Raw genomic sequence first — 14,421 nt, forward strand, 5'->3', positions numbered from 1 at the left:
TATACACAGGTACGTGCGCGCGCGCGCGCGCGCGCGCGCGCGCGCACACACATACACACACACACACACACACACACACACATACACACACCCATACAGCCATAAAAACTGGACTGTCAGGACAGCAGAGGGGACAAAAGTGGCTTACACACACACACACACACACACACACACACACACACACACACACACACACTGGCCTGTCAGGACAGCAGAGGTGACAAAGGAGACTTACCTGCTCTTTGAGCTGATTCACTTTTTCTTGAAGGAGCCTTTTTACCAGCTTCAGTTTTTGTTCAACTTCTATCATTCGTTCTTCCATGAGATTTACAAGGTGTTCCTGGCTTCCCTAAGGAGAGGAGGGAGAGAAAAGTGCATTATCATTTGAAAGTCACGCCTCACTAGTAGTTACTCTCCCCATCAGAAATAGAGAAAGCTCAGCCGATGCTTTGCGTGCGAAACCAGACGGAGGGATTTCCAAGGAAACGGGAGTTCTGGGCGCTGCACGGGTTGAACTTGTAAGACAAGCATCCCCATCACAGAGGAGCCAGGGAAGAAACAAAGACTCTTACCTGCTGTACCACCATCCCCTGAACAGATTCTTAAACCCATAATCAATACCCACGTGCACTCTAAATCAAAGCACAGTGGCCAACCGTCCACTGTGACGTGGGTCTCTGCAGTGCCGGGGGCCTCTGAACATTGTGAACACTGGGGTCATTGGGGGTTGCCTAATGTTTCTGATCAGCTTCCAACACATGCCTCTCATTTTTCCTTTGAAATGACTGGCGACCATCAAAGTTTAGTTTTCCTTCATGGTAATCAGCTTCTTCCTGCCAGTGACCCTCCTCAGCTGTTTTCCAGGGGCTTGTCAGTGTGAAGAAAACATCTCATTCGGGGATGCATTTATCATCAGTGCAGACTAGAAGTGAGACATCTCAGACATCCAACCCAGATAAAACCACAGGACAGGAAGAGGCGTGGTCTTCCCTCTCCTTCCTGATAAAAACCACAGGACAGGAAGAGGCGTGGCCTTTCCTCTCCTTCTCATACAAGGATGGGATAGGGAGAACATGAGTTTAGGAAGCGAATGACCTTGAGAGAGATGAGACTGCCCGTACCCTCGCTTACAAAATGCCCTCACCAGGAATTGCACATTTCAGAAGGTGCTTCAGGTCCTTAAGATTATTATTACAGGGCTGGAGAGATGGCTCAGAGGTTAAGAGCACTGGTTGATCTTCCAGAGGTCCTGAGTTCAATTCCCAGCAACCACATGGCAGCTCACAACTGTCTGTAACGCCAAGATCTGACACCCTCACACAGACATACATGCAGGCAAAACACTGCTGTATATAAAAGAATAATAAATAAATTTTAAAAAAGATTATTATTACTAATTATTATTATTGTGATTCAGGTGTTAACAATTGGGTGACAGCTAAATGTTTCTTAAAAGGCATATTTTGAAAAGAATGCAGGATGCTCAAACATGAGTTGAAACCCATTATTTGCTTGGATTTAAATAATAGCACTAGACCATGTCACCAATTTGAAGACAAAATCTGTAGTTGGTAAAGCTTCATATACAAAGTAAATAGGGCCTTAGATGTCTGGCTTTTTTTTTTTTAAAGCCTATACTTTAAAAAGTATAATGGCTTTTTAAGGTTTATGCATAGTGAATAATGCTTGTTTCAAGAAATCAAAATAGAAAACCACAGTAGCAGATAATTCAAAGAACACTGAGTATTTCAACAGAAGAAAAACAGAGGACAGTCATATATTTAAATTGTCTTTATTGTTGCATCAAAATTTTCCTTTTTTTCTGTCAAAAAAGTATGATACATTTTATACAAAGCAGTATAAATAACCCTGATTTTCTTCAAATTCCATATATATATAAAAGTAGTACCTTCTTTTAAAAATAATTACAACATACGGAATGAGAAAATATATATAGAATATATCCTTTCAAGAATCTTAAATCCACTCTTTAAACCATATAAACAAACTGGTTTGTCACAAGCTAAAGTTTGTGACTGATTCACAAAGTCTATCATGTCTACATAAATAAGAGAAAATACTGTGAAGGCTTAACAGTTGAGTAATTTGAAAGAGCACTTGATTCCAACATGTCCCAGCTCATGTCTGTGTGGAGTGTGTGTGTGCACGTGTGGGTGGGGGTGCGTGTGCATTTGAGACTGTCATGGTAACCAATGCCATCATTAGCAGCCCATTTTTTCAGAGGTGCCCAATCCTTCTGTAGGAATCTGCATGCACCGCTCGCTGCTCCGGTAGCAAGGCCTAGAGAAAGGAGGCAAGTGGTATACTTCACCCTGGTGTCAAGATTATGGCTTGTTTTTAGGGGGTCTAAGTTTACACACTTATAATGCAAACACACTCTCAGAAGCACACACAGTCACACTACATGTATAAGCAAAGCAATACAAAGACAGGAGAAACCCCTCACTCCACACACAGGCACTGTGCAGATTTGTGTAATGTGCAGTATTTTTCCAATTAGAGTCAGCTCAGCAACCGGAAAAGGAGAAAGCCCAGAGGCCGTTCCACTGCGAGTACTGAACAGTCCACTCTTTCCTCTGGCTGAAGGATTTCTTTCTTTTTTCTTAAAAATTTTTTTGTCTAATACTGGGAGTTATTGGCACAAGACATTTGTTTTTCAGTTCTCTCATATTGATGGGCAGATTAGGAAAAGCAGACTTTAAAAACAGTGTGTGCGGAAGGGCAAGGAGCACATCTTTGCCAAGTAACTAGAAGGTCTTTTCAAAAACAGAAGCCAAGGTTTCGGATTTCAACGACTCAAGGAAAAACTGCGGCTTCCCTCTCAGACTCAATCATGGCAGCTTTTGTTTTAAAATTTCCCTTTAATACTGAGAAGTTGAAGCGCTCCGTGGAGAGTTGGAACGTCTCTTTAACAGCCCGCCATTGCGGACTTAATTTAAAAAGCTGACTCTAACATTGGGCGGGGGAGTGGTAGACAGAAAGCTCCCCAAAACATCGAGTTTTGAAGACCATAAACAAAAGGACTTTTTGAAGGTCTTGTTGAGAAGAATGAGAGACAGATGTGGACAGCACAGCATGGCTGTCTACTAGAAAGAAGAGAAAGCAGAGTGGCCCACGGGGAGGGCTTATGTGACTTGCTCCTCTGAGAGAATCAAGAAACTGGAAAATCTTATTCAACATTAACTAGGACATAAGTATTTCTAAACTAGAAAGAATTGATAGATATAAGCAAAGAAGAGCTTTGTATTTTGAATTCTCACCCTTAACTACAACTTAATTAAATGGGTAAGAACAAAGAGGTAATTTCTGAAAAATAAAGATTATGTATCCAGTCCTAAAGAGAAACAACTATTTAAGCAGTTTTTTCAAACTTGATTCTTCCAAATGTTGAGTGAAATGAACTAGATAACTAAGAACACGACACTACCTAACTACACATTGTTCATCATTAGTTATAAAACTCCCCACCTGTGATTTCCACAGACCTTGGCAGGCCACACTGTACAGGAACACTGCAAATGTCTGTCCATAGAGATTCCTACTCAAGGACTGAGTTTATGACATTTTGGGCATCAGAGAAGAATGTCAGGCCAACTATGCACTATGTATAAGTAGCCTTGATCCTTTGTCATAGACCACTGTATAAAGGAGACCCAGCATGCTGAGCAGCCTGACTCACAAACAGAGAGGGCTTGAAGTGAACTGTAAAACCAAAGCAAATGCCGGGCATAGTTCAGTGTGTGTGCATCTCAGGGAAGGCAGAACAATGATGGAGAAGTAGTTCTCCGTGCCCTCCTTTGGACTGGTTTATTTTTCTAACCAAGGTAAAGTGAAGGGGATGATCTGGGTGTCTCTGTGGAGGGGAAGCACTCTGTACCTGCGGTGTGTTGGTTGCGGAGGTCCGATTGTCAAGCTCTTCCTGCAGGTTCTGGCTTCTCCTTTCTGCCTGCAGCAGCTGCTGGTGAAGCTGCAGGAACTGCTCCCTGGGCACCATTGGACAGCTCTGCTGCTGGAGCAGCTGCAGATCCCAGCGAGAGGACGGGCTAAGCGTCGCAGTGGACCTCAGGGACTGCATCTGAAGGACAAGGACAAGGCTTGGTCAGTACAGGGCCTTCTGCCAAAGAAGGTGCCAAGCAGGGAACACTGAGCTCAGAGTCCCTTCATGGCCTCCTAGCCCCTGATCATTTAGAAACAGGACAAAGCCTGGTGGAAGTGCATGGATAGAGTCCTTTCACTGCCTTTTGGAGATAATACATTATGTGATCAGGCTTTTTAAAAAAAATTTATAACTTGAAAGAATAGACCTTCACCACTCCTGAGTGACTATAAGGACATGAAGTCTATGATCTATCTATCTATCTATCTATCTATCTATCTATCTATCTATCTATATCACATCTAAATTATATCTAAGTTTTTGATTCTAGAACATTCAATTGCCCTTTTTCCTTTTGTTAAAAGTGAGACAGGAAGATGGAGAGGGTGGCTTGGCTTTAAGCTTTTCCCACTTTCCTTACCATCCATGAAGATTCTTAAAGGTGACTACGTATCTGCCGACCCCAAATTAACATTTTAAAAAAGAATATTGTACCTACAATTACTTCAGCCCATCTTAGTTTTACCGATGTGTTGTTATATACTTAAATAGCAACAAGATAGGCAAGTATGGGCACAGAACACCCACAGAACCCACAGAATGCCCAGAACACCCCAGAACTGGAATAAAAGTATTTGTTGTAAACAACAAGGAAACAGTGAATCCACATGCCAATCAAATTTAAGACGTTGACGAGAAGTCATTTTAGCCAATGGAACATGCTACTTTTCATCTGTCAACACATTCAGCAGACACAGGGCCCAATGGGAGGCATGCAACCCACATGAGCAAGAAGTAAACTGGGGGAAAGGACCTCTGGGCTTGTGGAAGGGAAAGGACCTCTCATACTCAACTATAATTAAATGTTAAGAAGTTCCAGAGCCACTATCCATTTTCTTAACTCGAAAACTCTAAGGTGGGTCATTATCCATTTTGAAATATTATTATTAGTTGTTTGTAGATGTGAAAATACAACATTATTTATGAATAAAGAATATGGTGGATTATGTTCCCACAAATTTCTATCAGTGGGGTAGTTTTCTTCATAAAGCTTTAAATACTGAGGGAAATCTTAAGTAAATAGACATGTTCCAATTAAAATGAAAAGAAAAATGAATACTGGCTCTTTGCCCAAGGACATATCAATGGTCCTAATCAACAGAAAAGACTGGACGGACACAATGTCGAGACGTTCCCATGCGATGAAGGGTCACCGGAAGAGCATGATCTACCTTCACACACTAGCTCGGGCACAGAACCGCACCCTTCTCTGCTACTTCCAACCACTGAGTTCTAGGGAGAGGTTAGCCAGAGACAAAACAAAAACAAAAGGAAGTTACAGGAGTTACAGGAAGAGGGAGAAGAGTGCAAGTTACAAAAAGAAACAACGGGCAAATTATGCACATGAGTAAGAGCGTACAAGCAACCGAAGTCACCTCTTGCTGTATGTCAGGTTTACAGGAAAGGGCCTTACGACTGTAATTCTGCAACTGCACCCTCATCTGCTGCAATCCCGTTGGTTGTGAACTTGCTAGCTTTACCCATGCCCAGATCCAGGAAGCGAAGGATCTGAGGTTAAATCCCTTGTTGCATGGACACAAAGAAGAAAAGCATTTTCTGTTCAACCCTCTAAACTGTGGACTGCTAAGTGACACAGCAGATAAAGGACTGTAGAGGTGTCTGTGAATCTTTGAATGTTCAAAACAAAGTGCTTACTGCATTTTCAACTACTGTAGTGTTGAAAAAGCCTAGGAATGGGAGTCAGTTTCAAGCCAAAATCCTTCCATTTCCCAGTCTAGTAATTTGTAATCTTTAATTACACTAGACCCTTAAAACTAGTCTGTAGAGATGGGGGAGACTTCTCTGGAGGAAGTATGCATATCGGATAAGAATCATCTAGAAAGCTATTCTCAAAGTCCCTGGCCCTAAGGACGCTGATACAGGAATACCTCTGTGTTTGCTCACCGCCCCTCAACCCGGCCAAGTGGGAATACTGCCAGCGAGGGAGGAATACATGGATCCCGTGGGTGAATACAAAAGGCAGCATGAAAGCCACTCTCTACCACCCTCATACAATCGTACTGTAATCCAACCCAACAGGATGGTGGGGCGTGATGAAAGGTTTTAGAAACAGCGAATTTAATTAAAGCCATTGGATTGGAAACTTAAAAATGGTTAAAGCTGCAAAGTTGTCCTATCCATGTCCCCAAAGTTTAAGAAGTAAAAACATACCCCAAGCGCAACTGTATAATTTAAATATGTGAATTGCATAGCATGTGAATTATGTCAAAAGAGCTGTTAAAAATCCAATCTGGAACTAGCTGTGGTGGTATGTGCCTGAAGTACCAGCACTCAGAAGACTCAAGCAGAGGGACCGTAAGTTCAAGGACAGTTTGAGCTACATGGCTAGATCCCATCTTAGAAAAGTAAAGGAGAAAAAACAAAAATCCAATCTGTATAACTGTAGGGTTAATAACTCAGTCTTGCCTCCTAATAAGAGTTTCGCTAGAAAAGTGTATGAAATGTTCTTCTCACTGTTTAAATTCATGCCTTTTCCTTATTCAGCTCTGGTGCCAGGAACACTTATTTTCCTTATCAGCAAATATTTACTACTAGGGAAAAAGAATGGCAGGAAATGGCTGATGACAGCCATTTAATAATAGAAACTGGGGCCTGCCTGGAAGAAGGGGGCTTCCCAGGCTAGGGCAAAGAGGTGAAGAACCAGCTTACTGTAGAGCATTTGGACAGAGTCCAGAAGTAAGTACACACACCCTGGCACCCTTCAGTTTCTTACCAGACACACACAGAGAGCTCAGCTTCAGATATTCAACAGAGTCTATAGTAATTTCATCAGAAAAGCATTGTCTACATCAAAGCACAGGCTGAACGCTCAGTTTTGAATACATGTATTATATGCTGTCAGGAAACAGTTTAGATTTCACTACTTATAGATTCACCAATTGCCCATCAGTGGATAAACTAGAGAACATAAAATTCTCAGAAATCTCAGTGGTCATTTAAATGCCAATGTGATATGTTTGCCCATATTTCACATTATTTTAAAGCTAAGCATTAAAGCCACCTTGCCATATATCTAACTTTATAAAGAAAATACTTTGCCAGGCCTGGTGGCGTACACCTTTAATCCGAGTACATGGGAGGCAGAGGCAGGCAGATCTCTGAGTTTGAGAGTAGCCTGGTCTACAGAGCGATTTCCAGGACAGCCAGGGCTACACAGAGAAGCCCTGTCTTAAAAAAACAAACTAACAAATAAATAAATAGAAAATACTTCCGTATCTCCCTTCTTTCCTAAAATTCTGTCTTGAAAAACAAAAATGTGTGTATATGTTATTTTAAGAGCATAGCAAGATAAATTCTATGAACACTTCCTTCTACAGATTTTATAGTTTATTTAATATTAGATTATTTTTTCATCTACCTACAGCAAAGCATCTCAATGAAGTCTTCAGTTACTGAGGGCTGTACATTTGTTCATATCCTGCCATAGTACATGAATGCATGCTGTGGTTCCTAGGACCCAACACACACACACAGTGGTGAGTTTTCCAAATCAGCTGAACATTATCAGCTCTACCTTTCACAAGGCAGAGCCGAGCCACAAGTGTAGCCATAAGCCTCGGACACTGTTTGCTTTTTGATCATTGGGAATCCAACCCAACGCTTCACACATGCAAGGGAGGTGCTCCACCACTGAGCTACATCTGCTAGGATGGCAGTTGCTGAAAAGGAACCTAAATTCAGATGTTCTCAGATCTCCACATATGTCTGAACAGGTGGACAGAGAGTGATTATATCATAAAAACACTGCAAGATAGGGTATGTCAGGAAACTGTCACATATACAATGACAGGAGAGCTTGACAGTATCAGGCCCCATGATCCGCATTTATTGATGTATACAGGTCTTTACATTTGGAGCTAAAGTTATTCTTTATTCTGCAAAGCAGTGCAGACACCTATGACTCTAACGTCTGTTCATTTTGGGAAGACAGACCCAAGAATTAAGTCTGGCAACTAGACTTTCATGAGAGGAATTCAATGCCATGTCTAGTCCCGCCTAATACATGACTCGTAGGTATTCTCCACAATCAAGGTCATTTACTCAAACTTACCTCCATTAGCTTCTCGTCCAGTCTCACCTGTTTCTTCTTCAGACCTTCGTTATCCAAATGAACCATTTCTAATTCTTGCTCAAGGGAACTCATCTGACTGACCTGTTAAACAAAAACACAAAAACAACAACAACAACAACAAAACACTTTTTAAAAAGACAAAAACATTTGAGTTGCTATCTTTTATTTTGATAAATTTGTGTGAGGAGATCTCTAATCTTGGAAGAAAGCCAAGATAGTTCAGTAAGGAACACAAACCAACAACAATTGAGTGCACAGCTGGCATTTAAGCAATATGGATTTAACCACCACATCTCACACAGACCAGATTTTTCTAGGGCAGCTGGCTTTCACTTCCCTGCCACCCACTGCAAGAAATACACATGACCCTACAACACAGTAGCCCTGCCCACAAGAGCATGTGTGCCGTCAGTTCTAAGTACATACTTAGCTAGAAAAACTACTAAGAAAATACAGCTCCTCCCACTCCCCTTGAGTTAGTATGACCCCAGCTTTCTACACACGCCGTCTTACATTCTCCATGACTACTAACATTTGTTTCTCTTTAATGCTTTAAAAATAATCATTTTTCAGAAATTTCACCTTGGCTTTTACCCATTTAGTTTCATAATTAAGAGTGGAAAATAAAAATAAAAAAGCTATTCCTTGTGGCTTTCTAAGTAGATTCTTTCTAGTTTAGATGCACATTTGTTTCTAAATACTTATCAAACGTTAATTGGGAGGTAAGGCTTTTCCAGCTTCTTAATTCCCTCAGAGAAGCTTTGCAAAATCACATTAGCACTCCCCATGGCTCACTGTTGCAGAATATTTGTTTATACTGTGTGAAGATGTGTCACTGTGATCAGTTTAATAAAGAGCTGAATGGCCAATAGGCAGGAGAGACTAGCTGGGACTTCTGGGCAGAGAGAGAAACTCAGGATGAATCTATGTGCACAGGAGACATCAGTGAGACACTGAAGAAGTCAGACATACAGTACAGAGCAGAGGTAACCGAGTCACGTGGTAGAATGTAGATTAGTAGAGACAGGTGAATTTAAGTCACAAGAGCTAGTTGGGAACAAGCCTAAGCTACGGCCAAGCTTTCATAATTAATAATAAGTCTCTATGTTGTTATTTGTGAGCTGGCGGCCCAGAAGAAAGTCCAACAATTCAGGATAGAAAAAGATGACTAGGCCCTTGTAGGCAAAATCAACACCCATATGGATTAGAAACAGCTGATATTGGATCTCATGCTCATGATGCTACTTGGATAGGAGAAGTGATTTCTAAAAATTTTAAGGAAAATCAAAATGTCAGAAGTTTTAATTGGGGTAAGCAAGGTCATCTGAAAAAGGACTGTAGGCAAGGCATTCCTAGAAACAATGTTTTTTCTAGAGACAATCCAAATATAAGTCCCCAGCCTTCTGGAGCGTGCAGAAGGTATGGCAAAGGCCAGCATTGGACTAATGAATGCAGATCAATGAGGGACAGGCAAGGTAACCCTTTGTCATTGGGAAATGCCTTAGGAGTTCCCCTGCTGGCCCCAATATCAAATTTGGTCCAGTCACTCCCTGTCAGCATTGAAGAAACTCTTACACAGAACAATTAAAAGACTTAATGCCTGTTGTTAAAAACAATACTGCTCTAGATTCCAGAACAGCTTCCATAGATAAAATAAAATTTTCAGGAAAGACCATAAAACAAATATTTTGGCAAACTTCTATAAATGATCAAAGACCACAGCTAAAAATACAAATAAATGGCATTGAAATTGAAGGTTTAGTAGACAAAGGGATAGATGTTAACAATAATTTCACCAAAAATCTTGGCATCCAGACTGGCCTCTACAGGAGGTAAATATTCAACTTCTAGGAATTGGAACTTTATTTTAGGTAAAACAAAGTCCAAGATGGGTCTAGTGTATGGGACCAGAAGGACAGATAGGAATATTAAAGCTATAAGTGTTTAAGATAGCAATGAATTTATGGGGATGTGATTTGTTGCAGCAATGGAAAACAGAGACTAACATTCCTCCAATCTCAGAAACAAACCCAAAAATAGAGAATACTTCTGAGAAAAATATTACAAGGTATTATCAAGAATGGTCACAGTCCATTCAGGTTGTACATAAGCAGGACACAACAGCTGCTGATCTTTCAAAGGTATCAACAATCCTATCTTTGAAATGGTTAACTGACAAACCTGTGTGGGTGGAATAATGGCCTTTGACATCAGAAAAATCACAGGCACTAGAACAGCTGATACAAGAGCAGCTATATGCTCAACATATTGAAGAATCGACCAGTCCTTGGAATTCTCCTATATTTGCCATTAGAAAAAATCTGGAAAATGGAGAATGTTAACAGGTTTAAGAGCCATAAATAAGGTGATTTAGCTGATGGGCTCCTTACAGCTCGTAATTCCCTTGCTTTCTTTATTACCTAAGGGATGGTCTATTATAGTGATTGATTTAAAAGACTGCTTTTTCACTATATCTTTACAAAAACAGGATAGAGAAATATTTGCCTTCATGGTGCCTACTTATAATAATTCCTAGCCTATTAAAAGGTTATCAGTGAAAAATTCTTCCACAAGGGATGTTAAAGAGGCTCATGCTGGGCGCCAAATGTAGTCAGACTTTCTTTTGGGCTGCCAGCTCACAAATAATGACACGGAGACTTATTATTAATTATGAAAGCTTGGCCTTAGCTTACCAGCTCTTATAACTTAAATTAACATATAATAATTATAATTAAACTAATTACAACTATTAATCTACATTCTGCCACATGGCTTGGTTACCTCTCTTCTATACCATATGTCTGACTTCTTTAGTGTCTTGCTGGCATCTCCTCTGTGCCTAGGTTCATCCCGAGTTTCTCTCTCTGCCTAGAAGTCTTGTCTATTTTCTCCTGCCTAGCTATTGGCCATTCAGCTCTTTATTAAACCAATCACAGTGACACATCTTCACACAGTGTAAACAAATATTCCACTACAGCTTACTCTGCTTTCTCATCTTATAGTCTGTCCGTTCTTCCTTCCTTCCTTCTTTCCTTCCTTTTTCTTTCCTTTTTTTTTCTTTCTTTATTTTTTTGTATCTGCTTTTAAAACCTAGTTTTTAGGGGCTAGAGAGATTGCTAAGTGGTTAGAAGCACATGCTGCTCTTCTAGATGACCCGAGTGGTTCCTACAAATCACATTGGGTGGCTTATAACTGCCCATACCTCCAGCTCTGGGGGATCTGACACCCTGTTTTGGCCTCTACACTCATGTGCACACACCCACACATGGACACACAATTTAAAATGAATTGTTTTAAGGTGATGTGTATGTGTGTGTGAACTGTTTTCTTCCTGAAAGCTTAAATTGTTCCTTTTTAAAAAAAATCTGCTGGGTGGTAGTGGCGCACATCTTTAATCCCAGCACTTGGGAAGCAGAAGCAGATGGATCTGTGTGAGCTCAAGCCCAGCCTGGTCTACAGAGCAAGTCCCAGGACAGGCTCCAAAGCTACACAGAGAAACCCTGTCTTGAAAAAACCAAAATAAATAAATAAATAAATAAATAAAATAATCTTTACTCAATAAAAAAAGAACAATGATACTGTTTTGACAAGATTATGAAGGCATCAGAGGATCTGAGGAGGGCTCAAAGCCAGCCACCCGTGGCAAGAAGCACACATTAGGGACACACTTGTCAGAGCACAGGTGTGTGGTTACACTTGAAAAACCCACCTTCCTACTGTTAGGAGATTGTTCTTTCTGAGACTGCTCACACTCTCTCTTTAAAACCAATTTTTCTTGTTCTATGGGTTTCACAGCACATGACTGGTGGAGTTGTTTCTGATGTTTGATGGGAAGAAGGTTGGATTCCAGTTGACGGACCTAGTAAGAGGAAGAAATGCTTATATAACCACCCAGCCAGGAAAACAAACGGCAGAGGAGGCAAGCTTTTATTTACTACTTGGGTTCCATGGAATTCAAAACACGATTTTTGCTGAGCAAGGTGGTAGAGGGCTGTGGTTCCAGTTACCAGAGAGCGATAGGGGAATCTCTTGAGCTCAAATGTTAAAATCAGCCTGGGCAACACAACAAGACAGGATTCTTTAATTCTTGAAGCCTACTCTTCCTTCCTTCCTTCCTTTCTTCCTTTTAAAATTATTTCTAAACATTCTTTCTAGATAAATCTGGTTAAGCTTACAAACTCAACATGGTAAGGGCAAGACAGATAAGAGGAGACCTCTGGGCCAGCCACGCTCCCAGGAGCCAAGAGTGAGTATGGCGGAACTGCCGAGCAAATGGGGGTGGCAGTCCTGGGTTCGTTAGCTCTGCCATGGGCAGAACTCTGAGAGGTGGCTGAGGTGCAAGTCCCGTTGACTCTGTTTGAGTCTGCTGCTGGATACATGTATTACATCTGCTACATAGTTCCAGCAGGATGGGGACTATTCCCACTGTAGCTTCAGGAACAGCAGAATTCCTGCACATAGTAGGTATTCTAAAGGAAAATTCATGATTCTTGAGGGCATTTCACAGCAGAGGTGCTGACGAGGGTTAACTGGCTGATAACAGCACAGGTAATCAAGTGTCAACTGGGCGGTTACCAAAACTTAAAAAAAAAAGTTCTGACCTTGAAATGCTGAATCTCTAGGAAGGGGCACCAAGTGTTCTCTTATGAAGGGTTAGGCAGACCCATAAGATCTGTGTCTGATTTTGCCATTTTGTTGTTATTGGTCTGGGCAGCTAACCAGTTTGAATGAGGAATATATGGATGTCATAATTTCCATGAGTCTGTACTTTTGATATGAGAGCTAAAGTCACAGATGTATTTTAATATAGAACTGCCTATATAGAATGAAAAAAGTTTAAATGTATAAAGATAAGTTTATATATAAGTAAAGGAAAAATTATTCATTCTTAGAATAGGTCTGCCAGAACAGGATACTCAAATCTACAGCTAAGAACTGTTTGGACCACATCAAACAGTTCGCTTATCGGTCACTTTCAACAAGGTGTGGCTTTTGAGTTACCTTCTCACGCGAGTGTGTGAGGTCTGCCTTGGTGTTCTGAAGCACAGCCTGGAGTCTCTGGCTCTCTTCACAAAGTAGCTGTGGTTCCTCGTCCATCAGATGATCCAGCTTGTCCCAGGACAGCCTTTTCTGCTGGCCATGGAGCCCTGAGAGATGGGGGGCTGTTTCTGAGACCCAGTCCTGAAGAGAGAATTGTGGTGTTAAAACTTAATAGCAAAATGACGGATCACTTTTGTCTTGAGACAGGTTTCCCGTTTACCTAATGACAATCCTTAGTGAACACTTTTCAAGCTTATAGATACAGATAGGAAAAAAATGAAACTCTGGGATTTTGATTTATTTTTAAAGGTTCAAAGAGGTCATTGGCAAAACAGTCCAGTGGACTTCAATAGAAAATCTGATGGAAGGATTCTGACCTGGTCTACAAAGGACTCAAGTGTCTAGAAGTTGGTGGTTTCCAAGTTGCCTCCTTCTTGGGAAGGCCTCTTGGGCTGTCCTAGGCAGCACTCTTTTGATTAACAGAAGACAGGGACTGAGAGACAGTTCAGCCTGCAGGCTTCCACAGGCTAACCCCACCGGCTTTCACACAGGCAAGCATGCCCCTTTTAGACGCCAATCCACATATTGCCCTAGTAATTGAGGCCTGAATTCAGAAATATGCTTTAAGCCACCAAAGTGACTTTTTTTTATCCTAAAAAAAAAAAAAAAAACCTTCAGAAAAATTTAAAAAGGTAACACAGCCAGATAAGGTTTCTACCTTTTAAGTCAAACGTGAAAAAGAAAAGAAAGTTTAAAGGCTTGAGAAAAAGGTCAGCCTCTAGATATTTTTAAAGTTGAAACAACTACCTTTTTTTTTGTTTTTTTTTGAGACAGGGTTTCTCTGTGTAGTTTTGGTGCCTGTCCTGGATCTCAGTCTGTACACTAGACTGGCTTTGAACTCACAGAGATCTGCCTGGCTCTGCCACCCAAGTGCTGGGATTAAAGGTGTGCGCTACCACTGCCTGGCCCTTATTTATTTATTTATTTATTTATTTATTTATTTATTTATTTATTTATTTTAAGTACTATCAACCAAGAGAAAAAAATAACTGAATTAGGACCTATTTTTATTACAGAAGAAAATTTTACCATCTACCAGAATTGGAAGGTG

The 14,421-nt window shown here is 40.8% G+C and overlaps 1 protein-coding gene and 1 long non-coding RNA gene across 3 annotated transcripts in view; one reads left to right on the plus strand and one right to left on the minus strand.

Annotated features, from left to right (window-relative positions):
• LOC131923804 (uncharacterized) overlaps nt 1–12,183 on the plus strand; it is a 35,428-nt gene extending 23,245 nt beyond the window's left edge. Inside the window, exon 3 of the long non-coding RNA XR_009382724.1 lies at nt 12,066–12,183. This is a non-coding gene — a long non-coding RNA (uncharacterized LOC131923804). The remainder of the gene's footprint in view (nt 1–12,065) is intronic.
• Nin (ninein) overlaps nt 1–14,421 on the minus strand; it is a 95,536-nt gene that overhangs the window by 4,675 nt on the left and 76,440 nt on the right. The window contains exons 24-28 of one of the 2 annotated variants that reach the window (XM_059278970.1): nt 13,272–13,451; nt 11,980–12,129; nt 8,250–8,351; nt 3,899–4,096; nt 236–349 (exon numbers count right to left, since the gene is read on the minus strand). In XM_059278970.1, the coding sequence (XP_059134953.1) occupies nt 236–349; nt 3,899–4,096; nt 8,250–8,351; nt 11,980–12,129; nt 13,272–13,451 (744 nt within the window). Of the gene's footprint in view, nt 1–235; nt 350–1,776; nt 2,302–3,898; nt 4,097–8,249; nt 8,352–11,979; nt 12,130–13,271; nt 13,452–14,421 lie in introns of those variants that run through there. The other variant, XM_059278972.1, reaches the window with a different exon arrangement.

Source organism: Peromyscus eremicus, chromosome 14 (genome assembly GCF_949786415.1).
Source record: "Peromyscus eremicus chromosome 14, PerEre_H2_v1, whole genome shotgun sequence".
Taxonomy (NCBI): Eukaryota; Metazoa; Chordata; class Mammalia; order Rodentia; family Cricetidae; genus Peromyscus; species Peromyscus eremicus.